General features: G+C 47.5%; 3 protein-coding genes across 3 annotated transcripts; 2 read left to right on the forward strand and 1 right to left on the reverse strand.

The window, feature by feature from the left end:
* The first annotated feature begins 755 nt into the window (after positions 1-755).
* On the forward strand, positions 756-2,926 carry Cyp4s3 (Cytochrome P450 4s3). The gene is made up of 4 exons (XM_017237680.3): positions 756-1,074; positions 1,149-1,602; positions 1,655-2,361; positions 2,633-2,926. The coding sequence occupies exons 1-4, from the start codon at positions 924-926 to the stop codon at positions 2,812-2,814; spliced, it is 1,494 nt and encodes a 497-aa protein (XP_017093169.1). The 5' UTR covers positions 756-923; the 3' UTR covers positions 2,815-2,926.
* Positions 2,927-3,125: 199 nt separating this feature from the next.
* Rab3-GEF (Rab3 GDP-GTP exchange factor) lies at positions 3,126-25,585 on the reverse strand. The gene is made up of 21 exons (XM_070280316.1): positions 25,239-25,585; positions 22,192-22,334; positions 21,715-22,124; positions 20,936-21,461; positions 20,512-20,873; positions 20,332-20,458; positions 18,059-18,153; positions 16,881-17,997; positions 16,623-16,826; positions 16,343-16,393; positions 15,624-16,017; positions 15,176-15,561; positions 14,638-15,117; positions 14,170-14,286; positions 13,750-14,007; positions 13,453-13,692; positions 13,118-13,390; positions 12,892-13,059; positions 6,567-6,639; positions 6,428-6,474; positions 3,126-5,292 (listed from the first exon to the last, which is right to left on the reverse strand). Exons 2-21 carry the CDS (start codon positions 22,312-22,314, stop codon positions 4,408-4,410), a joined length of 6,336 nt encoding a protein of 2,111 aa, XP_070136417.1. The 5' UTR covers positions 22,315-22,334; positions 25,239-25,585; the 3' UTR covers positions 3,126-4,407.
* LOC108122764 (uncharacterized) lies at positions 19,403-20,214 on the forward strand. Its single transcript, XM_017237520.3, has one exon. The coding sequence runs from the start codon at positions 19,536-19,538 to the stop codon at positions 19,983-19,985; it is 450 nt and encodes a 149-aa protein (XP_017093009.1). The 5' UTR covers positions 19,403-19,535; the 3' UTR covers positions 19,986-20,214.
* Positions 25,586-26,141: the final 556 nt, after the last annotated feature.

A 26,141-nucleotide genomic window follows, 5' to 3' on the forward strand; every position in this document is an offset into this window, starting at 1 on the left:
AATACCTTTGAAAACATTGTTCTAATCTTCAAGAGTGCTTCAAGGGATAAAACACTATTACCTAATTTGCAAGTCAAGTAGATCAGTTCTTCTGGGCTCAGGTTGTGCATCAGCCATCTTTGAACACCCCTGCCTTTAATATTTTATTATAATCATTTAATAATGTAATCTAGCCAAGTGGGTCAACGTCAACTGGCATTGCAACTGCACTTGACGCTGCAATAGAACTCGTTTGTCAGTCACCGGCTATGCTTTTCTCATACAAATATATGTAGTCTGGTACCTCGTATCCCCGATTTGGCGATCGGGCCTCTGTTTTCGGAGAGTATGCTCACTGTGAAGCAGGTCTTACACCCGACTATCAGTTTGTTTACAACATAATCTAAGTGGCTAGGCCCCCTTGGGGTTTTTTTCTTCTTGATAATGACCTGCTTTTCGGGTGTGTACTTTAAACCTTTGGTTTAATCAGCCAGCCTGCGCAATGTTTTATTGGGCCTTTGATGGCGTCGTTATAAACGGTTCTTGGGAGAAACTAGATCGCCTGATCCGAGTCAGGAGCAGATCCGAGTGCTTTTTTCGGAAGAGGGCAGAGACCTCGCTCCGGCGACGGGGTCTGTCATCTACCCGATTCGTGGGGCAGACACCTCTACTTCCGCGGATCCTCAGATAACCGGAGGGCATTCACAGTGCCGCACCTTTCCAGTGCGCCGGAGTCTGATCTGATCGGATCGCACCCGAACCCAGAAAGTGGCTTTCGAGTGGCGACTGCGAATTAGTTGTAAACGAGCCACAAAGCCGAGCGGTTGCGAAAAGCACTCCGCTACCTAGTCACCAGAACCACAATTGCCCACGACTAAACCCACTTGATAGCCAAAGTGCAACAGGTTTCTGGCTTTCAGTCCATAAGTAATTAAAGCTCCAACATGAATACTCTGGCGCTGCTGGCCTTCGCCTTCTGGGTCCTGTTCCTGCGCTACTTACCGCGCATCCTCAACTTCCTCAGGATGCACAGGTTCGCCAACACGCTGCCAGGACCTTCCATTGGAGAACTTATAGCCACAGTAAAGAAAGGAGGTGGGTGTTGATATAACTTTAAGTCTTTATATACTGTGTTTCCTAATGGAACCCCTATTCCTTCTCCCCTGAAGAAATCCTCAACTGGTTGAAGGAAATGCGCGAGAAACACGGTTCCGTCTTCCGCATTTGGTTCGGCAAGGACCTCACGGTGCTGTTCAGCGATCCCGAGGACATCAAGCAGCTGCTGAGCAACAACACTCTGCTGACCAAGTCGAGGAACTACGAGCTTCTGGAGCCCTGGCTGGGTAAGGGCTTGCTGACCAATGGAGGAGAGTCCTGGCACAGGAGGCGGAAGCTCCTCACCCCGGGCTTCCACTTCCGCATCCTGGGCGAGTTCAAGGAGCCAATGGAGGAGAACTGCCGCATCCTGGTGCGTCGCCTGCAGGAGAAGGCCAACGGAGAGTCTTTCGATATCTATCCCTACATAACCCTCTTCGCCCTGGACGCCATTTGCGAGACGGCGATGGGCATCAAGAAGCATGCCCAGCTCCAGAGCGACTCGGAGTACGTGAGGGCAGTCCAGACGTAAGTTGATGCTTCAGTAGTCCTGGGCAAGACTAATCCATCCAATTCTCAGGATCTGCCGTGTTCTACACAAGCAGAGCTTCTCATTCTGGCAGCGTTTGAACGTCTTCTTCAAGTACACCCAGGCAGGCCGGGAGCGGGACAACTGCCTGAAGGTCCTGCACGATGAGACAACGAGGGTCATCCGGCTGCGGCGGGAGCAGCTTCTCCAGGAGCGGGCCGAGTCCCGTCCGGAGGCCGAGCAGGACGACGTGGGCGGCAAGCGGCGCCTGGCCTTCCTCGACATGCTCCTGCTTACCCAAATGGAGGGCGGGGCCGAGCTAAGCGACACGGACATCCGGGAGGAGGTGGACACCTTCATGTTCGAGGGTCACGACACCACCAGCTCGGCCATCGCCTTCACCCTGAGCCTCCTGTCCAAGAACGCGGCGGTTCAGCAGCGCGCCTACGAGGAGGCCTGCGAGATGGAGGGCCGCGAGAAGGAATCGATGCCCTACCTGGAGGCGGTCATCAAGGAGTCGCTGCGCATCTACCCCGCCGTCCCCTTCTTCTCGCGCAAGCTGCTTGAAGACCTACAGATGGGCAAGATGACCTTGCCGAAGGGCACAGCGATCAGCTGTCTCCTCTACATGGTGCACCGCGACCCCAAGAACTTCCCGGATCCGGAGAAGTTCGATCCGGACAGATTCCTCCTCAACGAGAAGGAGATTCACCCGTTCGCCTTTGCCGCCTTCAGTGCGGGTCCCAGGAACTGCATAGGTGGGTTACTATTCGAAACACTCCTCTTTGGAATCTCTCTTCTATTTTGGGAGATTGCCTATTTTCTGTTCTTATCTGTCTGGTGTTTTAAAAATAACTAGCGGAAATTTTTAGCTCAAAATCATTGATTATGTCGCATATTTTAAAAAAAATATGATTTTATTTATAGTCTTAACAAAGACACAGATAAGACCTGAAGGTCAATGGGGTTTGGAATCTCCAATGTCATGTTTTTGTTAAATAATCATTCTTACCTTTTCTATAATTCTAGGCCAGAAATTCGCGATGCTGGAACTAAAGACCTCGCTCTCCATGCTCCTGCGAAGCTATCGCTTCCTGCCAGACGAGGAGCACAAGCCTCGCCCCCTGGCCGAGATTGTGATGAAGAGCGGCAATGGCATCCACCTGCGGATTCTGCCGCGTGACGAGAAAGAATCCACAAACTCAGCATGATTCTCCTACGATTACTACGATTATCTCCCTTTTTTTTTTTTGTTTGGCCTCGTTTGTAACTAAAACTATGTATATACTTAGGTAATAAATTAATAAAATACTAAAACAATAATCAGAACTATTGTAAACACCAGGTGGCTGGGCAATCGGCTCCAGCAAAGTGACGCATTTGACGGGCCCCGATGGGCGGTCTTTGGGAAATCATGCCAGGGGGCTATCAGCGCCCATGTAGTGGGGGTTGTGGACCCCCTACGACGACCTTGGACCCCCCGAGCCTGGGAAGTTGTAAAGATTACACGGAAGCGGCACACTTTTCTTTGTTTTGTTTATTATTCTGTTTGAACTTTGAAAAATACAATCAATCGATCATATAGTTTGGTATATACACAATTAGGGGTACATTTACCATATATATATATATGTGTGTATTTATGGGTGCTGGGATTCAATATTATTATTGGTTTATTCTTATAATCTTCCTTTTTTTTGTCAACATCCAGAACCAGCAAACAAAAATAGTTATTTATTCGGTATGTATATTATATAGTATATATAGATGTGTATATATCTTGTATTGTATATGACAGACATGCGTATTGCTCTCCTCGGAGTCCCCCTCTTCCATAAATGTTCCCTGACAATTCCTTAAAAGATTAACTCCCCTACTCCCAAGGATCTTGGGCTTTATACCTTAAGCTTTCGTGTCCTCTTCCCTTCCCTTTGGATTTGGTTTAGATTTGTTTGGATTTGTTAGACTTGTAGAACTAGTTAAATTCCTTTACCACAAATATATATATATTTATATTTATATAGATTTCTGATCGTAGACACACAGACACAGTATAGTATGTGGGTGTGGGGTTTACCTGGTGTAGTATACTATATCCCTAACTAGATTGCCTTCAATTTCTGTTTGTGGTTTGTGCCCTTGCTGGGCATATATACAATATGCCCCGATTACATAGTCGAGTCCCCATATGTTCTATGATCTATAGATAGGTAGGTAAAGCGAGTAAATTGGTTTTCAGTGGCGCCATCTGCCTTAAAGCTTAGCAGGAAACAATTCGTCTATGGGGCGTAGTTGGTGACTGAAGCGGCTAATGCGGCTAATGATATGATTTGGCTAGAATCGAATATAGTTCATAATTGTATATATGTATGTGTATATAGCATAACTGGCATATAGAAACAATGTGCCACAGGACCACCGGAGCACCTTGCAGTGAAAAGGATGCTCTACATATACTTTTAAAACTCTCAACAAGAAACACTCGTCTATCCCACGATTAAAATATTGTTACTCAACTAAAACCTATACTTTCAACAATAAATATATACCGTATTTCAGTCACTGCAAGGATTTCCAGGAGGTCCTTTCTGTTTGGCCTTTTTCTAGCTAAGTTAACTCGAACGAAACGGCTCCTGCGGCGACGGTGACCTCTTGGATCACAGCCACGGTATGCAAATGGTGCGGCACACCTCGCGACGGGGGTGGGGATGGGGGTGCGGCTCCTCCCCCATTGGTCCGCCACCCCCGCCCCCTGCTGGGGCTGCGGCGGCACCCCCTCCGAACTTGAAGAACGAACTCCTTCGTCAGTGCTTGCGGTGGGCCAGCGGTGAGGCGCTGGCAATGGAGCCCGCGGCCGACCCGGAGCCGGAACTCGAGCCGGAGCCGGAGCCAGATCCGTAGCCGGGCTCCGTCTCCGGCATGGACTGGAGCACAGAGGCAGCGACGCTGCCATGGCTGGCGCGCTGCTGCGCCTGCGGATGGGCATGGCCGAAGGGGGAGCCGGAGGAGGCGGCTGCCGGAGCCGCCGACAAGGTGGAGGCTCGGGCCAGGCCGCCTCCGTGCCGCTTGGGTATGACGAAGGGCGGTGGTGGTTGCGGCGTGTACTGCGGAGGCGTTGAGTTGGCAGAAGCCTGGCGGACGAAGGCCCGGGTGGCCGCCGGCACCGATCCGCTGCGGGCGATGGCTCCGGTACGTGGGGGGATGGCTGGCGGGGGTCCGGTCCGAAGCTTGGGTGGTGGCGAGCTGATGGACGCCAAGCTCTCGGTGGAGGGCTGGGAGGGTACCCGTGGCGGCAGTTGGGGCAGCTTTCCGGGCGGCGGCGGCGCAGCAGCCACAGGAGGAGGAGCCACCGTTTGCAGGGGCATCCTAGCCTGAGGCTGCACCGTGGACATGGTGATGGTGGGCTTCTGCATGGGCACCGTATGCCGTATAGAGATGTTGCCTCCCGATCCTGCCTGGGGCTTGGGTTTGGCTTGAACCGGGGGCGGGGTAGACACCGCCGAAGGTCCTGGATGAGATTGTGGAGAAGGATGTGGCTGCTGTTTCTGCTGCTGCTGCTGATGCTTCTGCTTTTGCTGGGCGTGAATGTCCTGGATCTGGGGCGTTATGACCACCGGGTTCTTCTTCTGATCCTGGCCAGCCGCCACGTAGGAGAAGACGCACAGCACCGAGTAGCAAATCTGATCGGACTGCGGAGCGTATACGTGATTTTAAAGCTCGAGGGCTTCCAAAAAGGATTCGTTCTTGTTTGTTTTGTATTGTTTGTTGGATGATGAGCTGTGTGTGGGTGTGGTTCGGGGGTGGTGCTTGGACAAACACAACAAAGCACAAACAAGCCACGAAAAGCATGCTTCTTGCAAACATTGAAAACAAACTGAACGGAAATCAACTGAAGAGGTAACCAAAAAATTAAAAGGCTTCTGTTTAATGTTGAATGTTTCGATTGTGGTTGCAGTGTCGCTGTTTTACAGACATAGTAGATACATAAAAGAGGATTCTTGGATTTTATTTACATAGGCACATAGATTTGATTCATATTCATTCGGATTAGGCACTCGCTTTAGGCACTCCCTGGTGGCTGCACTTGAAGACGCTGTTCCACTTCCGTCGTCCCCCGGACGGTTGCCTGCTTTTTGGCGCCGACTGTACCTCGCTGGCTGGCCGCGTTCAGGTGGCAGATGTAGGCGAACTGCACGGATGTGACCCGATGGAAGCTCAGTACGATCTCCGCCGCCTTGGGTTTCAATTACGCATACATTTTGATTGTTTTTTCAATTACAAGATTCGATAATTTCGTTGGGTTTCAGTTATATCATATTTTTTTTTTCAGTGTTTTCGGTTTGCGAGATGATTTGTTGATTTGATGAGGTGGTGTTGGTGGTGTGTTCGTGTGGTGTGTTTGGTTGTTGCAGGCATTGTTGTTGTTGTTGTTGTCGTTGTTTGACATTGAAATATATTCACAGAAAACGAATGCAAAGAACGGAAACGGAGGTAACCGAAAAATGAAAAAGAAAAAACGGAAAAATCAAAGAGATTATCTCAATATATATAGTATCTGTATATACAATGTACAAAGGTGTCGGATCAGGTGCAAAGTGCCAAATACAAAGTGAGAGTGCTCCACGTATGTATATATTCTTGATGGATATAAGCGAATATAATCGGAGCAAATGGATCTGCATTGTACAAAAATCTGCAAATCACGATAGGCCTAAGCATGTTTATGTACAGTCCCGTAGTTATGGAAACAGTGCAAGTGGTAGTGTGACCATGGCTGTGGTGGCGAGCTGTGGTGAGTTGGGGTGACGAGATCGCAGTACTTACCATGCTTGACTGGTACTTCCGTTGGATGAGATTGCGCGTTTTGGGATCTAGAGAAAAAAGTGAAATAAATCAATCAAAGTCAGTTATGCATCGAGATAGGGTACTCGTAGAATGCTATTCTGGCATATACAGTACTTACTGTACTCCTCCAGCACAAAGATGCCGCCCTTCTGGGTAAAACACTTGCGGATGTGGTCCAGCCGGACGAAGAACTGAAATTACGGGCGGAAAAGAGAGTCAATTAAGCTTCACTGCGACTGACTGGCAGTTTCTTTTGTTGCTTTTGGGTTCAAGGCTCCGTCACGGAACAGAACGCAAGAGTGGAACGAAACGAAACGTAACGTAACGTAACGAAAGGGATACGGAACGAAACGGAAGACACGAAACGTAACGCAACCGAAACGGAAACGGAACGGAAAGCAAATCATAAGGCATAAGGCGGTTTAAATCAAAAAGCTTTCACACCAAAACAACTTTTTGTTCAACTGAGGAGGGGGTTTACAGGGGAATAGAGAGAAATAGATAGCTAGATAGCGTTAGAGAGAGAGACAGTAAACGTGACAAATAAAAATGGAGGGAGCATATCTTAGGGGATATTCGTTCAATTAGTTACTTAATGACATTTTCAGGTGTATACAACTAGAAAATCAGTAAAAACAGCATGCAAGGCAACCCAACGGAACCAAATGGAATCAAAACAAAGGCAGGCAGGCAAATGCTAAATGCTACGTAAGCGCTTGGGGTGAGAAGTACAGTCAACGACATTCACATTATGTACATGGGCCGCATTCGGCCATTTGGCGGTTAACAGTGCGCAAGGATCGAATGGAACAAAGTCGAACCCAAAAAAGGATATATGAAATGAATGGTAAAGGAAACAAAACGGAACTCAAGGAAACAGAAAAACCGATAGAGAACAGAGATTGAGAATGCAGCAAAATTAAATAAAAGTTTGGTTAACTAGATCTTTTTCCAAAAATCTTGTTTTTCTTTTTTTAGTTTTTTGGTTCCATATTTATGTTATATTAAGGCATATATATTTGGCAATATGTATGCTTGGTTTGGCTATGGAATTATTTAGTAAATTTTTGTTCGAGGGATCGGGGATTCTAATTAGCACTTGTGAGATGGTCGTATACTAAGTAGCTTGGATTTGGATACGAAGGCGTTGGCTCTATGCATATTATATAGTATATGGTAATACATATTAACGAGAGTTGTTCACCTGAGCAACCCCAATCGCACTAATACAAAACGCAAAAACAACTAATTGTAAATTAAGCTACAGTGTTCGGTGTCTGGGTGTTCTGTGTGTTCATTTTATAGTTGCTCTATAGAGAAAAAAATCGAAACACTTAAACAAAAGTGGGGATGTTTCGTTCCAAGGCATCTAGCAAGTTAGTTTGCAGGACGAGACGTCAAAAAGACTTCACAGGATACTCCCTGGGGAACAATTAAAGCCCTCTTAAAGTCAGAAAGGGGAACTGGACTAGTTTAGAGTTTTTTTTTTTTTAGTATGGGAGGGACTGCTTGATGGGAGGATGACAGGATGGAAGTGATGAAGAGGGTCAGGCATTGGGCTTCACATGTAACGGCATGCAACATGTGGCACTACCATTATAACTAACGGAAATAATCGAATGAGAGCGACATTCGGGCGTCGATTACTTCAAGCGCGATACTTTCGATATCATAGAGATGGAACAAAACTGGAAACGAAACAATAGAGATAGTGAAACACATAGACAGCAAGAGAGAGAGAGAGAGACAGAGAGAGAGTGAGAAAGAAGTCTGCCTGGACAGATTCAGATACATCTTATAGATACGTTGTTCAAGGCAAAGCATCAGAGTCTGAAATCAAGTTTAGTATTTGTGGTTTTTATATTAGGTTTGTCAGTTAGGTTTAAGGGTTTCTAGGGTTCGTTTTCTCTAAGAGTTAGGCTTCGTTTAAGATTTTGTTGGTATTTATTATTGGTATTCATTTATTCACTTAATTGGTAAACTACAACTACGATTGGTGGGCAATCTTTGTCATACAAGTAACGCTACACAAGCAAACTGAAAGGCAAAATCAACACTAAGGAAACTTTGTATTGTCTATGGTTGGTAACTCGGTAAATTGTCGTCTGGCACACTCTGCGGCGTAGTACTAAGCGCAAACAAACAAAACCAAAAAAAAATGTGACTAGATCCTAGGCTCGTGTCTGGTTATTATTCTCGGGAGTTCGCTCCGGGTTAGAAGCCCAACTAGCTCAGGCCCCAGCTAACAAAAAATAACAATACGAAACGGAACAGAATGGAACAGAAAGTGACAAAAAACTAAGGGAATGAAACAGCACAACCATGTGTATATGCAAAGTCCTCACAGAATTGAGGGGGAATTACGTAAAGCTAGGTGCCTGGATGGTTTCGGTATCGGACGGACTGTGGCATGCTCGGGGGCTCGAAGCTGGGGGTGTTTTGGCACCACAGTGTGACCAGGCTTGTCATTTCGGCACCTCAGTGTGGCCAGGCTCGAGTGTGGGTGTGAGTGGGCTACAGTGTGATCTGGCTAACACCAAAAATGAACAGTAACAGTAATCGCTGGTGACGGGGTGAAATAACAAACTAAATCAAAAGTGAACTGTGAGCGAAAAATGATAAATGGTAATCTGCTAATCAGTAATCAATAACAGGTAATCGGTAATCGGTAATCAGTAGTTGGTAATTGGTAATCTGCAGTAAGGTATACAAAGTGTACGGCTCAGTTTCAATTCAATTCAATTCAATCAAGTTCAATTCAACAAACAAACCAACTAACCAACCAACCAACCAATCAATCAATTAATCAATCAATCAATCAACCAACAGTTCAAAAAAGAAAATCTCAGTTGGGTTAGAGAGATAGAGAGTCAAAAGAGATGGTAACACAAAATATATATGTATTTAGGTAAATAATATACATTATGGTATATATATTATTTTCGGCTTAATGCTTAAATTCAATATCAACTACTTGGTTTTGGTTTTATCAACTGATCAATGCCATATCAGAGATTTTGTATACTTTTTGTTTTTACCTTTTTTTTTTTTTTTTGTTTGGTTGGTGAAAGAGAAGGATAAATCAAGTGTTAAGTTAAAACTCAAAAGCAACGCAAACTAAAATATATATTCTATTATTATTTAATTTTTTTTATTGTTGTGAGGGGGGTTGGGGAAACTGGGTGGTTGGGGTTGACTAGTGAGGGATCTGGTGGATGGGATGGCAGTGGTGGGTGACAGGGCGTTAAAAGAACAATAGTTGCTTATAAATTTAAATTCAAATATAACAAGAAATTTGTTCATTTCAATACCTCGAAATCCTTTATCGTATTTTCAGACATTTTCAGATCGTATTTATTTTTTTTTACATAGATTTTGTTAGTTATTTTTCGTTTTATTTGCGTTTGAGAAGTAGACCAATCATTGGAATAATGCAATTCGTTTCGGATCAGTTCGGTTTCGGTTCGAGACGGAACGTAATATTTTGGTTGATTTTTTTGTTCGTTTTGTATATATAATATATATAGTTTTTTTTTTTTTTTTTTTGGTATCCACAAAGGAGGGAGAGCGAGCAGCGGTGCAGCGTTCCGCGTTCGACAGAGAACATTAAACAAACAACAAAGAAAATTATAAAAAGGAAATTTGATAAGACTTTGTTTTTAAAAAACTTTTCAATCGTATATTTTAGTTGCTTGTTAGTTTTTTTTTTTACAGATTTTTCTCTGTTCGATTTTTGGTTCTAATTTACTGGCGAATTTTGTTTTGGATTTTTAATTGATTATTTTTTTTGTTTGGTAGTATCTACTAAATAGAAACGATATGAAATGTGCTTGTTGTTGTTGTTGTTGTTATGTTAGAGTCGTTTGCTTAGACGGGGGGGACATTTGAGGGGATTTTTTTTTTTTAGATTGATTTTTGGTTTTGGCTTTATAATCGGTAATCGATAATGGTAATCGGTAACAATCGAGAGATATCATGGGTAGGACAAGGCTACGATAACTTAAATTACGTTTTGTGATTTGTACTTGTTTTCTGTTACCATACTTAGGAATTTAAAGAAATTGAATTATTGCATAAGAAATGAATAAAAAAAACGCTACAGAAAAGTAACAAAACGGAAACTAAATTACAATGGGACTCGGAATGACGTAAGACAGAAATTTCTGGGCTCACGAAAGTCTCATTCACCGGGAAAAAAGTTAGAGAAAGAAGAAAGACGGAAGCATATATATTCACTCTATATATCTATCCATATTTTGTAAAAGAGATTATAAAAAAAAAAACAAATAGCAAAAATCAATAAGAAATCAGAACTTTGGAGGAATTATCACAAGGACCATCTCAAAAGTTACCAGCTTAGAATACTTTCATCTTGAACTTATTTTTCGTTAAGCATTTTATAACATTTTCTTTTCGTTTTTCACATAAACACATAAATTCGATTGGGAGGGATGAGCTTTAAAGGGATTTAGGGGTTAAACGAGAAAAAGATAAGCAATAAGAACTTAACAAGTTATCGGATTGGTATCCCCCCAAAACCGGTTTATCCGCTTGATCGAAACCCAGATATTCTATAGTCGATATATGTACAGGGAGCAGGGTCGTATTTTGTCTACCTATTTTAAGTAATACCTAGATTCATGTGGGAATGAGGGGATCTTTTGTTTTTTATTTTTTTTTGGGAATACATACAAAGTTTGATTGCTTGTTCTATCGATACAAATCGTTAATCAGTAATCGGTAATCGAAATAATCGGTAAAGTTAATCAAGACAAATAGGATGAGAGTAAGATGACAATATCAACAAATATCAAACGTGGTGAGTGTAAGTAACCAAACGTAAGGATCGTAAGAATGTCAATCGTAATCGAAAAGAATGAAAAGGAGAAATGCGATTTCTTAATTTTGTTTTTGGTCTTTTGCTATTTTGATTTGATGTTTTTTTATCATTGAATCGGTTAGATAATAAATAAAATAGAGAGTATAATGAATACAGCATTCAGTACATTCACTAGCACAATATATGGGAATGATATAGATGGATTTTTCTGCATATATAATATATATGTATATTTTTTTTTGATTTTTTTCATATATACTTTCACTTGATCGATAAGAGATTGGATAAGATAATAGATTCGGTTTTTGTTTATTTTTATTTTTTATTTTTAATTCGATTTGTGGATCGTATGATGTCTTACGAATAATATAACTAGATATTTAAGAAGGCGAGTAAAAAAAATGCCAAAACCAAAGCCAATAAACGGAACAAAAAAACAAATAGTTAGAACGAGACAGACAAAGAGAGAGAGAGATAGTGTGTGAGACAGAGAGAGAGAGATAGAGAGATAATACGTAGTTGGATAGGATTACGGAATCGGATACGGATGCGGATTCGGGTTCCGGTTTTGGGGGCCAAAACACAAAAAGAAACTCTCGAAAGGAAACGGTAGAGATCGAGACATTTCCGGCCTGGAAAGCAGATATGTCATCATATATCATATATATATATATATATATTCGTGAGCCAGACTCGGTTATAGATTTTGTTTTGAATAAATAGACACTGTCGGGTCCTACTTCTCTCCTAGAGATCTGTGACTGTGGTTCATTCGCATAACGGGTACATAAGTTAGACATATCGGAAAAGCATGAACTGAAAACCAAACATAATATCGTATATATAGTATATATAGTATGTATATGTATGCCTATACATATAGATAGATGTATGTATATTGAGAGGGTCCTTGATCTTGATGCAGTCGATACACACACACAACAAGGAAATTATCAGAAATCGATAAGTTTAACAAAAGCGATAAGTTTGAAACCAAGACGATAACGAAACGGAATGGAACGGAAACGGAAATGGAAACGAAACAAAAGGAAAATAAATCACTGAGTTAAAGACAGAGTGGGAAGAGTATGTATCGATGGGATATGTTCGGGTATATCCCTTATCTCGGGTTCTGTACAAAAGCAAAATAAATTACACATCCTAACTGCTAATTAAGGCTAATCTCTTGATTTATTCGAGACAACCAATCCCATTCACAGGCGAGTGTCTCTTCTGGGAGGGTTTCTATCGTGGCAACACCAACTGTGATGTCTGACGGGGTATTCTAGGATACAAAAATCGATCTTGGGTCTATAAAGTGTGTCTGTACTCAATAGATTATGGATTTGGTTTGGGGGGATTCGATTTTGGAGGTGATTTTGATGACGTTTCATATATATTTTGGTAAGGAAAAAAAATTACATATACATATACTAGTATGATACGCGTGTTAATGTTTCTATGTGTCTGTGTCTGTGTCTGTGTGTGTGTGATTGTGTGAGTGTGTGTGCCAAGTGTTGGTGAGGGATCATCGATCGACTTAGAGAGAAAGAGAGATAGAGCGAGAGAGAAGGAGCAACAGAGAGATCTGAGAAGGACTCACCTTGCTATTGGAGAATAACAAACCGACACCCTCGAGGCACACCTGCAGCAGGCCGCCCTCGCCCGTGTTCATATCCTGGACGGGAAATTCTCCGCCCAGTTCGGGGACATTGGTGGGCGTGCCACCTCGCTCCATTGCCTCCTTGATGCAATTGTAAAGCTCTTTGCACTGAAAATGAACCATTTATGAGGTATACGATACCCAGAACGTGTGCGGAGCATCATACCTTCCTTGTGTAGTACTTGTGCAACTGGGTCTGACCCCCATTGCGGCGCCACAGGCAGAGCAGCTTGGTCTTTGGGGAGTACGTCATGTTGACCAGCCGCTCGTACCACCAGCGCTCCACAATGGTACCGTCCACCGAGCGCAGCACCAGGCCGTCGTCCCGCACCTCCATGAACCGGAGCGGTCCGTTTACGTCCGTGCCCTGGTGGACGGTGAAGCTCTGGCGGTGAAGGAGCCGCGAGCCCAGTGGCTTCAGGTCAATGTCGTTGCCATTCTGGAAAATAAAGAATATGACTCTTTGAGATTGTCTTGGTAGGATGACAATGGATTACTTACCAAATTGTTGATTTGATCAACCACATTGTGCACCTCCTGCGAGTAGACCAGGCCGATGTGGCTCTTGCCCAGCAGTCGTCGAATCTTGCGCCGGATCTCGTCCTTGCTGACGTTCAGCATCACCAGGATGGCCGTCAGGTTGTACAGCATGGTCGAGAGCAGGCGATCCTCGTCGTGCTCCAGCCTCTTGCGTTCCGATTCGCTCAGGGACTTGTACCGCTCCATCATCTCGATGGGGCCCTGCAAAGGATAAAATGAGTCTCCAAAAAGTCCGATGACTTCAGTCCTAGGACTCACCTGATCCATTCCAATCATGTCACGTTCCTGGCTAACTGCATCCAAGAAGGCGTCCTCCCAGAACTGCATCTGGTTCCACAGATTCAGGCGATCCTTGCCCAGTAGTCCCTCGAACAGGTACACCCGGGGACTGTCCGGGGAGGGCGAGGACGAGGTGTTGATCAGGTGTCCGCCCGTATACCGGAAGCCGGCGCTCAGTGTTGACTTGCCGGACCAAAGGTTTCCGGTGCTCTTCTTCGAGTCCTTCGACGTGGTTGTCTGCAAGGTCAGGTTTTGATAAGGCAGGATTCTATTATCGGGGTCTGAGATATACGATCGGGAAGAATTTTCGGGGACTAATTTTTTCGGGGATTCATTCGGTATTTTAGGGCTAATTCTTGGAGGTCTACCAGAGCTTCATCCTGCCTGCGAGGTACTTACATTTTCGTACTCGGTGTCCGAGACCGTGGACCGGCAGCTGGAGGGCAAGCGGACGCCCAGACTGCCGGTCGGAAGGAGATCGCTGACCACGGAGAGCGCGCCCGTAGATCCGGCTGCCTAGGGATCCCAAAAACACACACACGATTGTAAGAAACAGTACGGATATACGGATCGGATCGAAACAGATGGATTCGGGACAGGGATACGGTAACGGTTACGATAACGCTTACGAAATACTATATAGTACGTTACGATTACGATTGCGGTTATGGTTCGCCAGATATATACTTATGCTATATATTGATAAATACTGGTTATATCTAGCAATAGCTATATACTGAGATGCGATTAAGCGGTTGCTACACATACGGATATACAGTACGATACGATATACACAACTGGCATGATGAATGGGCATGGACGAGGACTAAGGAGCTACTGGTGACCCCAAAGCAGGGCAACACTTACATCTGAGTCGAACGAGGTGAGCATGTTCTTCAAGGCACTTCTCTTCTGCGACAGCATGTCCTTGAACATCTCCGTCGTGGACTGGCCGTCCTGGCTGTCCGCCGAGGACAGGCGTCGGTTGGCAGCCGGAGTGCCTCCGGCACTAGCTCCTGAGGGCGGCAGCTGGGTGGAGCTCTTGCGCGACTCCTGGGGCGAAGCCCACTCGCTGCCCAGCCCAGAGTGGGAGCCGTTGGGAGAGCTAGGGGAGCGTAGGTTCTCCCGGCTGCCCATTGGACTGGCGGCGTGGCTGGAGAGGAGGCTGGAGGACATGTCGCTGCCATCATTGATCTCCTTGCTCCAGTAGTGGGTGTGTGCCACCTCCATCAGCTGGAAGACGGAGGCCATGCCGCCCAAACCGAAGTTTCCGAAGGTCACGTCCAACCCAGCGGCAATGGCCTGAACGCACTTGAGCATTCCCTTCCAAACGGGCTTGGTGACGCACTGAAAGGGGTCCAGGATTAGCATTTACCGATTCGGACTCTCAAGGCCATGTACTTACCACGTCGTCGATGTGGTCGTCGGGGGCTATCTTCTTGTCCAGCGTCTTGTTGAGCTTGCTGAGCACCAGGGTCCGGTAGGACTCGTCCTCCATCAGCTTCTTGAAGCGGTTGAGCTTCAGCCAGCCCACACCTTCGCCAGCCAGGACCTGGTTAGTGACGTCCTTCAAGAAGGCTTGATTCTCAGCGTTGCTGTGCGAGCGCTCCTGGTTCTGCTGCCGGGTCAGTTCCTCCTGCGTCTGCCGCGGACCCGAGTGCTTGATCAGTGGCGTGCGCTCGACCAGGCCCTTCCTGCCCGGGAAGGGGTCGAAGTTGAGCCCTCCGGTCTTTGTCTTCGCGGAGGACACTGGTGCTTTATGAGGCACTGCAGCCTGCTTTTGCTGGTTCTCTGTGGGATTACCATTAGATTAGGTTCCTAGGTTCCTAAAAAATACCTCATTTAAGACCTACTTTTGCCAAACATCCCGGAAAACATGGTGGAGGTGGAGGAGGCCAGACCATTGAAGTCACTGCCTATGGAGGAGAAGAAGTTGTTGCCTCCGGTTCCGCCGCTCTGCTGGACCTGCTTCTGGGTGGCCAGCTGGGATCCGGGCGGAGCCTTTGCCGGAGGCACCGATCCCCCAGGACCCACTGAAGACGGCGCACCTCCATGGTGATCCTCGATCTTGATGATGCCTTTCTTGGTGGCCGCCTCCTTGGCAGTCTTCGTCAGATCGCCAAGGGTGGACTTGCCCACGTAGGTGAGGTCTTCCAGGGTGTTCTTGCTCACCCCCGCCGCCTGCTTGGACACCTCCAGGGCCTGCTTGGAGGCCTCGCCTGCCGCCTTCTTGGCGTGCAGCGTGAACTGTGGAGCCGAAACAACAAAGGATTAGAGGGAATCAATACTTTCCTTCGAGGCAACTCAATCTACACATGAACAAAGCAAAGCTACCAGTTCCCCAAATCCCAACTACAAGGTTCTACGAATCCCATGACTAGATTGGTGAAGGGTTATGTCAGGATGAGGATGGAGCTGAGACGTCTCCAGGCAGGAGAAGATGTGACGTGTAAGGGACAAGGAATCATTATGGTCTGAGTGAAGAATGTGGTGGAATGTGAGCTACAATTGGGAACATGTTGTTGGAAAATAAGGAATGGAGTTGAGGAGTAAGTGCGGCGGGAGTACCAACCTTTTCGAAGGTATGACGCATTTTGTCGTCAAGATCTTCGTCCTGCGCATGCTACAGTTTCAAGTATCAGTACGGTATACAGTACGGTACATACATATCAGTGTCAATCAACCAACAACCAGCAAAACGGAAACCAAAAAGGCACAAGGCACAAAATGGAAAAGAAAAATGGAAAATAAGTCACGAAAGAAAGGAAAACAGATCACAACATCGGCACATCAATACCCATTATCGGTTCGGGGTCCGGATCATCCGGAACATCCCAGAACCCAAGACCCACCTTGTCCACGTGAGCCAGGAGACCCTCCTGACTGCTCTGGCGCGTCGTCTCCCTCACCAGCTCCTTGGCGTGCGAGGCGAAGTTCTCAAAGAGCGAACTCTGCGAGCTCTGGCGACCCGGACTGCTGGAACTGGATCCGGAGCTGCCCGTCCTGGCCAGGATGTTGCTTACACCCGGCTGCTTGATCGGCGGAGTAAGTGGTGGCTACAAAACCATAAGAATTAGGACACACATTGAGAAGTTCTATCGCCCTCTTACCGGTAGCTTCTTTTCGTGACGCTCCGAATCGCTGGGATGACGCTGGAGCTTGCCCGCAGGCACCTTGGGGCTTCTGGAGTCCGGCTCAGCCTCTTGCTCCACGCTGGCCATCTTTATGGTGGCCTCCAGCCGAGTAGCCAGTTCGAAGCCAGCACCTCCGCCGGTTCCCGAGCCAGGAACCCCAGCCTGGGCACCGCCCTTCGGCTGGAAGTCGAACTCCGAGTCGCGATTAAAGCTGGGCGAGCTGAGGTCGGAGCGACTGGACGAGGAGGATACCGGTGAGTCGGCCCGTTCGTCCTCCTCCTCTTCTTCCTTCTTGCTGGTGGCTCCGTCATGAATGCCCTCGGGGTACTGCAGCTTGCTGGGCGGATGGTAAACGAGGGCGGGGTCCAGGTTGGAGGAGAGGGTTTGGGGCACCACGTGCGGCCGGTTGTAAGAGCCGAAGACATCGTGTAGACTGGGGGAGAGGTCCGAGGAGGCCATCTCCGAGACGAAGTCGCTCAGAGAGCTGTACGAGGAGCTGCTGCTGTCCGCTCCCTCCGAGTCGGAGCCACTTTCGTCCGTGGGCTGGCACTCTAGCTGCTTGAGGGAGCGGAGGGCACCGTTGAGGGAGCTGCCGTCGTCCCACACAGAGAACCGGATGGGGGTCAGGGCGTGGGCGAACCACTTGGGCTTGTCGCCCACCTGCATAGGGTCCATCACTCCGGTTTGGACCCGCAGGAAGGCCACGTTGGTGGGGGTCAGCGACCACTCCGCCAGGAACTCCACGGCCTGGGTGCGGGCGAATTGGTTGAGGAACTGGGAGGCCCTCGGCCGGGACCGCAGGAAACTATTGATCTGGAAGGCGACCACCGGACGCGGATAGAGGCGCAGGGTGCGCGTGTGCTCCGCAAAGTTGGCCAGCGTATTCTGGGCGTTAAAGAAACGCACCATGGCTACTCGAGTGGCCACGTCCACGGAGTCGACGTCTGTGCCGTATACGAAGGGATTCAGAGCCGGCGAGTTCATCGGACTGGGCTGTCGGGAACTGATAGTGCCCTGGGCGGACACGGAGTTCCTTTGGCTGGCCTGGGCCGAGTGGGGAGGCGTTTGCAGTGGCAGCCGGACTTGGGAAACCCTGAGGAGTCATAACCTATAGTATTACCTTCATTACCTTTAGCTTTCCCAACAATACTTACCCCAGCAAGGGCGGCTCCTGAAGACTGTCCCGCACGGAGGGCAAAAGCTGCTGGGAGGACACCGCCTGGTTGGTGGCCGTCATCGAGGTGAGAGCCTGTGGAGTTCAGGACAATAGATTAGACAAAGCAGAACACATGGCTCTACACTAGCCATATCTAAATGACAAGGACAAGGACTCGAGGGGTTTCCGGGGTCGGTTAGGCTACATCTTAACATCAGTTATTGGTTAGTTTTGATTCAAATACTTCTATGGAAGCTCTGATAGGGAAAGTATCAAGAATAAGAGAGAGACAGGGCATGCACACGGAACTCGGAACACTAAAGACAGAGAGAACGATAGATACAGATACAGAAAGAGAGGGAGATAGAATGGTAGAAGTTATCGGAGGGAAACCCGAGGATTCCCCTTCCCATATCCCATTTCCGACTGGTTAATGGATCTATGACTATGCAGAGTGACTGTATGCATGCGGTTAGTTCTATGTTAGATATATTTTACACAAATTCGATATATTCGATATATAGTATAGGTTAGTACGAGTTAGTATAATGGGCTATGTCGTATGTACAAACGGTTTCAACTCAAATATAACGATAAACGAGAAACCAAACGAACGATATTTACACCAAGTCCAGCTTCATCCATCAGTAGCATAGCCTGCCGTAACGAGTTTCGTTGTTATCGAATGTTATCGATTGGTATCGGTGGTAGTTGTAGTTGGAGGAGTAGTAGTAGTAGTAGTAGTAGTAGTTGATTGTTGTTGTAGTTCAAGTTGTGATCGAGTATAACAAGTATCATATAACAGATAATGCATGAGTGTCAAAAGTATAGCATTAGAGTGGGTAGACAGAGATGGACACACATCGATAGGCAGAAAGAGAGGCATATAACACAAATAAAGAAAAAAAGAGAGAGAAGATAGAGAGAGAGTTGTACAAGTGTTTGGGGCTCGGGGCTTACGAAATCAACAAACAATAAACAAATCGTTGTATGACTCTCTCGATGTTGGACCTCGGTACTCCATATGAATAGATATCATTAATGTACATTGAAAATAATCACACCAAAAGTTGAGAGTGGAGCAACGATAACGATTACATATGACAGCGATAACGGTAGCGTCGATAGGTAATCGACGCTCTCGAAGGAATCTGCTTCGGGATCCATGGAGGGATACTCTCCCCAAAGCAGAGACCTTTATATTGGCTCATAGATACATACATATACATATACATAGATATATGTGAAAAAGCGTTTCAGTGTGAAGAGTAATATATTATTTAAAACTTAGTACACCTATGTTTTGAGTTTTGGAAATTCAACAAAAAGCAGGCTCGGCCTTTTCATTTCCTCAAGACCTCCACACGAGAAGGTTTCCACCGACAGACTTTCAATATCATATAAAAATCCGACAGAGTCGCATTCATTTCGTAATTCTACGCTCAGTCGAGTCCAATCCGGAGTTAGTCAGAGCCATGTACAGTCCCCACATCGCCCTCCTGTCGACCGTGCAGGCCAGCACCACCCGCACCCGGGCCCGATTGCGCTTCCGTCGCCGCCCCTCAGACACCACCTTCACGGACCCCCGCGTCGAGCAGCTGATCGTTCACCGCGCTCTCCTGGAGCACATGCTCCAGCAGAAGGAGCACTACGACCACGAACGAGACCTGGAGCAGCAGAGGCTGGAGCGGTTCCGATGCGAGGGCGCCAACGAGCGGCGCCTCCATGTGCAGGAACAGGTGGTAAAGAAGGCAACGGCCATGCTGCCGGGGATTGTGTTCAAGATGCGCAACCAGGTGGACAAGCTAAAGCGCTTCCTTGAGGCCGACCAGGACCAGGAGCTGCCGCAGCTGGACGCAGGTCTCTACACCACCTGCAACCAGCTACTGAAGACCTGCCAGAATACCCTCGACAATCCACTGTGAGTGGCTGTCCCCAACCAAGTGACCTTAAAGATCTCCAGAAGCTCGAGGACATCCCACTACGATTGCATTTCATTTACCCATACAGACCCATGCGTTGAAGTCGTCTGGAAAAAGTTCCCAAATTTTAATGTAAACCGAGAAGTGCAAAAAAAAAAAATTGTAAAATTCCAAACAAAGTTAGTCCACTATTTTATCCCATCGTTCGCTAATAAAATATAATTAGTCGGAAGATTTCCATTTTCTATTCTATGGTCTGTTGAATTTCCAAAACAATGTGTTTCCAAACGATATCTGTCATAAGGTTATGTACAAAATAACTCAACGGTGGATATATCTAGTGACTAACCTGCTTCAGGTGATTCTTCAGGATGGTGCCCTCGGGTTCAGGTAGCGGTGGTATTTCCTCATAGCCCCCGGTTGGCGGCGTCAGCTTGGTGGAGTCCAGATCCACCACCCAGATATCATCCGGTAAACTGCAAGGAACGGTTAGAGTCTGAGGTCTTTGCTGTCCAACTGAGTAACCCACCGGAAGTTCTTCTTGTAGACCAGGAAAGAGGCCGGCACACCAATCACGAATGGTGTGGGTGCCAGGAGCAACTGTTCCGCGCAGCTCAGGCAGGTGGGCAGGAGCGGAATCACTGGAAACATGTACTCTAGGGGATACAGCATGGTGACGAAGGCCATGACCGACATGGAGAGGGCGTTGTAGTCCCGAGACTGGAACAGCACCTTGTTCTCCTGCATGATCAGGGTCCAGACTTTCAGGCAGGTCTCCACGCCGAGTAGCTCAAGGGGCAGGTGGAGGGGAAAGTCCACCAGGGAGAAGCGGGTGTGGTCGGGCAGGGCAAAAAGAAGTGGTTCGTGCACCGTGGGGGAGAGTACTTCCACCTAGAAGATGAATTATTAGTTCCACATTCTGTTCACAGTGCGTATGAGTTATGAACACCCACCTCCACCCTCGTGGAACCTGGAACTGGTACTGGAGTAGAGAGCAGCCGCAGGATCCACGTCTCGATCTCCCGCACATCGTGCAGGACAATCGAGGGTGTAGCCTCGCTGGCATGTCCCGTCAGCACCGTCCACACATTGTCCCGATTGATCTTCTGGGAGGCACCCACCCGCTTCGGGGAGGAGGACTCGTTGCAGGCATCGATCAGCTTCTTCAGGATGAACAGGCACTCCCGGAAGGTGGTGAAGAACGGGTGGTGCGAGATGATGCACAGCGAGGTGAGCGACTGGTTGCGCAGCTTCGTCCGCTTCCGAGAGGCGCGCGGCGAGGGCGAGTGGCTGCCACCCGACTCCGAGTCCGCCGAGGGGGCCATCAGGCCGAGCTTGGGCACCTGATGGTGACCCGGGTGGCCGGGTGGGCCGTGATGGCCCTGGTGGTGGTGCTGCGACTGGTGGTGCAGCCGCTGCTGGTCGGAGTCGCGGCGCGAGGTAAGTTCACGGTCCGAATCGCTGGGCGCTACGTTACTTCTGTAGTCGCTAGAAGTAGTTAAGAGGCCGTAACTATTATGGAAATGGTTTGAAATGCGTTAGACGGGCGTTTGGGCCAATTTTGTGGATTTTTTAAGCTATTTTGGTGGTCATTTTGGTCAAGCATTTAAAAACAATGCAAACTTAAACATTTAAAGGGTATTATTTTAATGAAATAAAACCAAAACGACCAGCTTGTTTAAAAATTAATGAAATAAAACTTTAAAGTCTTAAATTTAAACAAAACACTTGCCTGCTAAAAGCGGAGTCCGAGCTGCGTTCCATACTCTTCCGCCAGGACTCGCGTCGAAAAGCCGAGGAGCGCCTGCCGCCACGACCGCCGCCGCCACCGCCTCCAGCTCCACCGCCGCCTCCGTGGCCGCCACCGTTGCCTGACCGGTCGCCTCCCGCTCCCGCTCCTCCGGCCGCCGAGCTGGGACGCTCAATGGGCCTGTAGAAGTTCACACAGATGCCGTAGCGCGTCTTGCCCGAGTCCTTGTCCGTCAGGGCGAAGACGAAGGAGGTCATGTCCCGAATGGCGGAACCCGTGCGCCGGGGTCCCACGCTGGTGCAGCCCTCCGGTTGGCAGAAGTAGACCATGTCCAGGGGCAGGGGGAAGTCGGCATGATCGGAGGGCGGGTAGCGTCGCAGCAGATCGGGCACCTGCAAGGAGAAGCAATTTGGACAAAGTCCTTGAGAGTTTCTTGTGATTAGCAGCTCGGAGACCCACCTGCACGGGCGGGGCCTTGAGACCCTGGAGGCCCTTCGGCATGGGCGGCGTCGTGTGGGCCCCCACAATGGCCATGTAATCCACCAGACGGGGACACAGGGAGGCTCTCTGCTGGTCCGACATCCTGAGCTTGGATTCTGTGGCTGTGGGAATAATTGTTAGAGCATGAAACTTGCGACACGACGGGAGGCAGGGCATGGCAGGGCAGGGCTGGTAAACGGGACTATTTGTTCAAGGATTATTTCGTCCCAAGGATGCGCATCACGTAGAACAAAGCTTAGAGCCTCTCAAGGTTTTAATTTTCATTCAAACTTTTCTAGTTAGAAGCCCAACTTGCAACAACTAATTTCCCAGCTGCTAAATTATTTACGGGTCTGCTTTTTCTGCTCGAAACTGGCCATTTAAGCGGATCACTCCCCCGTGAATCCCTGCATGAAATCAAATTAATCGACTCGGGGCACAACAGCTCCCCCAGGACGGCGTTTTCGGGTTCAGGCGAGTCAGTGGCCTCCTCTTTGTTGGCGGATGACCTTGGCTGTGCCTTGGCTCTGTGGCACAAAGCCTCTGGCAAATTAAATGTCAAAAGCTGGAGTACTTTAAAGTGGCCCAATCACAAATTCCAAATCCCCATTGACGTCAGCCAAAGTCTAAATGGAATGGCATGCGAATCCCTCGCTAATTCGCCACGTGGAGCTCGTGGAGCGCCAAGGACAGAGAAAAGCACGAACTAAAGTCCACATCAACCGTCACCAGCACATCCATCACTGAGCCCGAGCATCCCGGCTGCCTAGCAGCTTGCACTCGGAGAAAGTCGAGTGCCAGAAGTGCTTCAATCAAGGGGAAGATTATCAAATGCAAGGACTTAACTGTGTATTTTTTTATAATCCTCTTACCGTCGGTCTGTGAAAGTGCCGGGAGGAGGAGCTTAACTATTGTTCATGCAACACAAAATTGAAGTAGAAAATAAACCTCTCAAGGTGCTTATATATTTTCTTTTTTTCGAGTGCAAGGACAAGGGAGAAAAGTTCGCACACATTCCTTTTGGTCATCAGGACCTCTATCGTCTAAACACCCAGCAGCCGCCCACTCCATGTCAGGGCGAATCATGTCAAGGCTACTGATGCAGTTACTTCCCCCGTCAATTGGCCAGCAATAAAGGGAGGATGCCCTACGTCCTGCCACCCACGGACATCAGACTCCGCGGAATGACATCAGCCCTACTGATGGCTGTCAGAGGCGTCCAAATGCCACTTGTCGAGCTGATCGGAGCTAAAAATAGACACTGGAGAGGGTAGGATGGTGAAACTGTCATTAACCGAAAAATTGTCAACGTCGTTGTTATGAAATCATCCATCCCAGACCAGCCCAGTCCATTCTAGCCCATCCCATCCCATCCCAGTCCAGCCATTGGAAACGGAGATGTGACGCGTGGCCTGCGTTTTGATTGCGGGGTTTCGAGTGTCGTGGCAAGGATATCTGTTTATAGCTTCCGCCAAGACACATGTGTGTCTGTCTGCCAGGCAATTCCCCCAGTATGTCGGAGGACCACAAGGATTATTCCCACATCTTGCTCTAAAGTTTCACAAACTTGGATGGGAAATCTACTATACACTTTGTAGCGCTGTTGTTTCCGTTGCACAATAAAATCCCATAACAATGCTACTCGAAAGAGATTCCAGGATAATGCGAGCAAATGCGAAATGCTCCCAGGAGCCAGGACGCAAGCTTAGCGTTGTGCAAGCGCCTTGGGGCCCCGCTCGAAAGTATGCTATGGAATTTTTCGCTGAATTAAGCACCTTGCAGGAAAGACAAGAAAAAGACGCCAGCAAGGATTCTTCTCCTCAACAACAGGAACAACAAGAATAATAATAATAAAAAAAAAAGAAAGCTCTCCTGTCACCACTCAGGACACTTTAAGTGGGCGTCCCGTCATTCAGTCCTTCATTCTTTTGGGGCTGTCTGTCACTCCGCCAGTTATCCTGGCTCCTGCTCCGGCTCCTCTGCTCGGCAATTTCCATTTACCCGTCCCCCCTCTAGCCGGTGTGAATGACTGGCTGACTTGTTCTCCTCTTTCAGGTCCTGCACGTGCCGCTGCAGGAGGCGTGGCTGGGCTTGAAAGGCGGCATGTAGATGCGACGCTATCTACGTGGTATCATTAAATCAATAAAGGGCTCGGCAGTTGCATTCCCAACCCAAGCATGACAACAGGCCGAAGCCACATCACCAGAAGGACATACCTACATACATATGTATGTATGTGAGTACATCATATCGTACATCAAGGCCAGGCCACAATTGCTGATGCTCGATGGCCTTATCATTGGGGTATTAACATTCCCCGGGCACACAGTACAGTAGAGCCTATACCGATAGAATCGGGGAGTTCTGACAATTATTATGACAGGATAATTAAGCCTCTGCTAGGACACACAATGCTAGAATGGCTAGAGACCCTAGACATTCCTCCATTTCGATACAAAATCTATTCTGAATAACGGCAATCAAGCCCAATTATGGGTACATGTTTTTTGGGGGCTATTATCGCGACCCCAGCTGTGGCGCTTGGAATGCGAAGCCGAGGCAGAAAAAAAAACAAAAAAAACCCGGGAACTGGCAATATGCTAAGTGAAATGCCTTGGCTGTTCGGCCTCCGAAAACTCCCGCATAAATTCCGACTCTGTTTGCTCTGCCCTGAAAAGTATGCTACGGAAATTTTGGTCCCAGAAAGCACACACACACATGGACACTGGACGATGTGTGCGCAGAAATACAACACTCGAACACTTGTATAGAGAAAGAGGAATGCGGATAAAAGGGGGAGGACAAGGCTAAGCAGGCTACATACACACAGATCCATATATATACACCGAATTTGTACGTTCTGGCGTACGCAACAAGGTCACTGGAAAAATCGTTAAGTACGAACCGAAAAAAAAACACACACACACACTCACCACACACACACACTCCAGCAACAAAGCCATGTTATTATACACACTCATAAATACTTTCTTTATTTGGCAATTGCTCTTAGCCCTAGTACTTACCTTAGATCACTAATTATTGTTATATGTTTGTTTTGGGTCTTTTGGCTCTCCGGTTTGGTTTTACATTTTTGTGGCAAACTCTTAGCACTGACACTACGTCCGATTCTTCTTGGCAATCAAAAAAAAAAAACAACAGCAAAAAAATAACAACAGTAACTGTAACTTTGGGTTTCTGCTGCCCTCTCCTGCGCTTCCCCTGGCTTTATCGTGTTGCAGGTTCTCTCTTTTGGGGGCTTCCAGCTGCGCCCTGTCGTGTTCTATGTTGCTTACTGCGCGCTGGCCGTGGTGTGACTGAATTTGCTAACGGTATCAGTGGCCAGCAAAGCCAAAGGACGCCCCGAAAGCCGAAAACCGAAAACCCACCCCCAGCACTGCAATGGGCGGACACGGGGGGATGGTGAAATTCCTATGCCACCGGGGTCTGGAAGTCCAACGAACGGAGGCGACGGGAGCCGAGTGGCAGTTCCATGCCGCACTTGTTGGATTCTTGCTGCGGGTCCTCCATTGCGCATGCCCTGCCGTGATGGCTGGCCAGCTTTTTACAGCTGGATCTGGCTAGGGATCTGGCTATATATTTTTGTTCTCAAACTATATATCTTCAGGTATCTTCTATAAAAAGAGAATACATTAAAAAACAGGACATCTTCATTAATTTTATACTACTTTTTGGACCATTTTCCCATCTTTAAAGTTAATCCCTTCATAATTCCAACCACACTCCGTCCTCTCTATAAGGAATTTGTTGCTGCGGCCACGAGTTAAGTAACGTGCTCCATGCGTATATGTGCGTAATGCGAACATGGCCCTGGCATCCGGAGCAGTGGTGGGGGGCAGGAGGAGGGGCAGGAGCAGCAGGACCAGGACTGCCAGCGGTCTAAATGAAATTAAACATGCGGCAAAAGC

This window comes from Drosophila bipectinata, chromosome XL, assembly GCF_030179905.1.
Source record: "Drosophila bipectinata strain 14024-0381.07 chromosome XL, DbipHiC1v2, whole genome shotgun sequence".
Taxonomy (NCBI): domain Eukaryota; kingdom Metazoa; phylum Arthropoda; class Insecta; order Diptera; family Drosophilidae; genus Drosophila; species Drosophila bipectinata.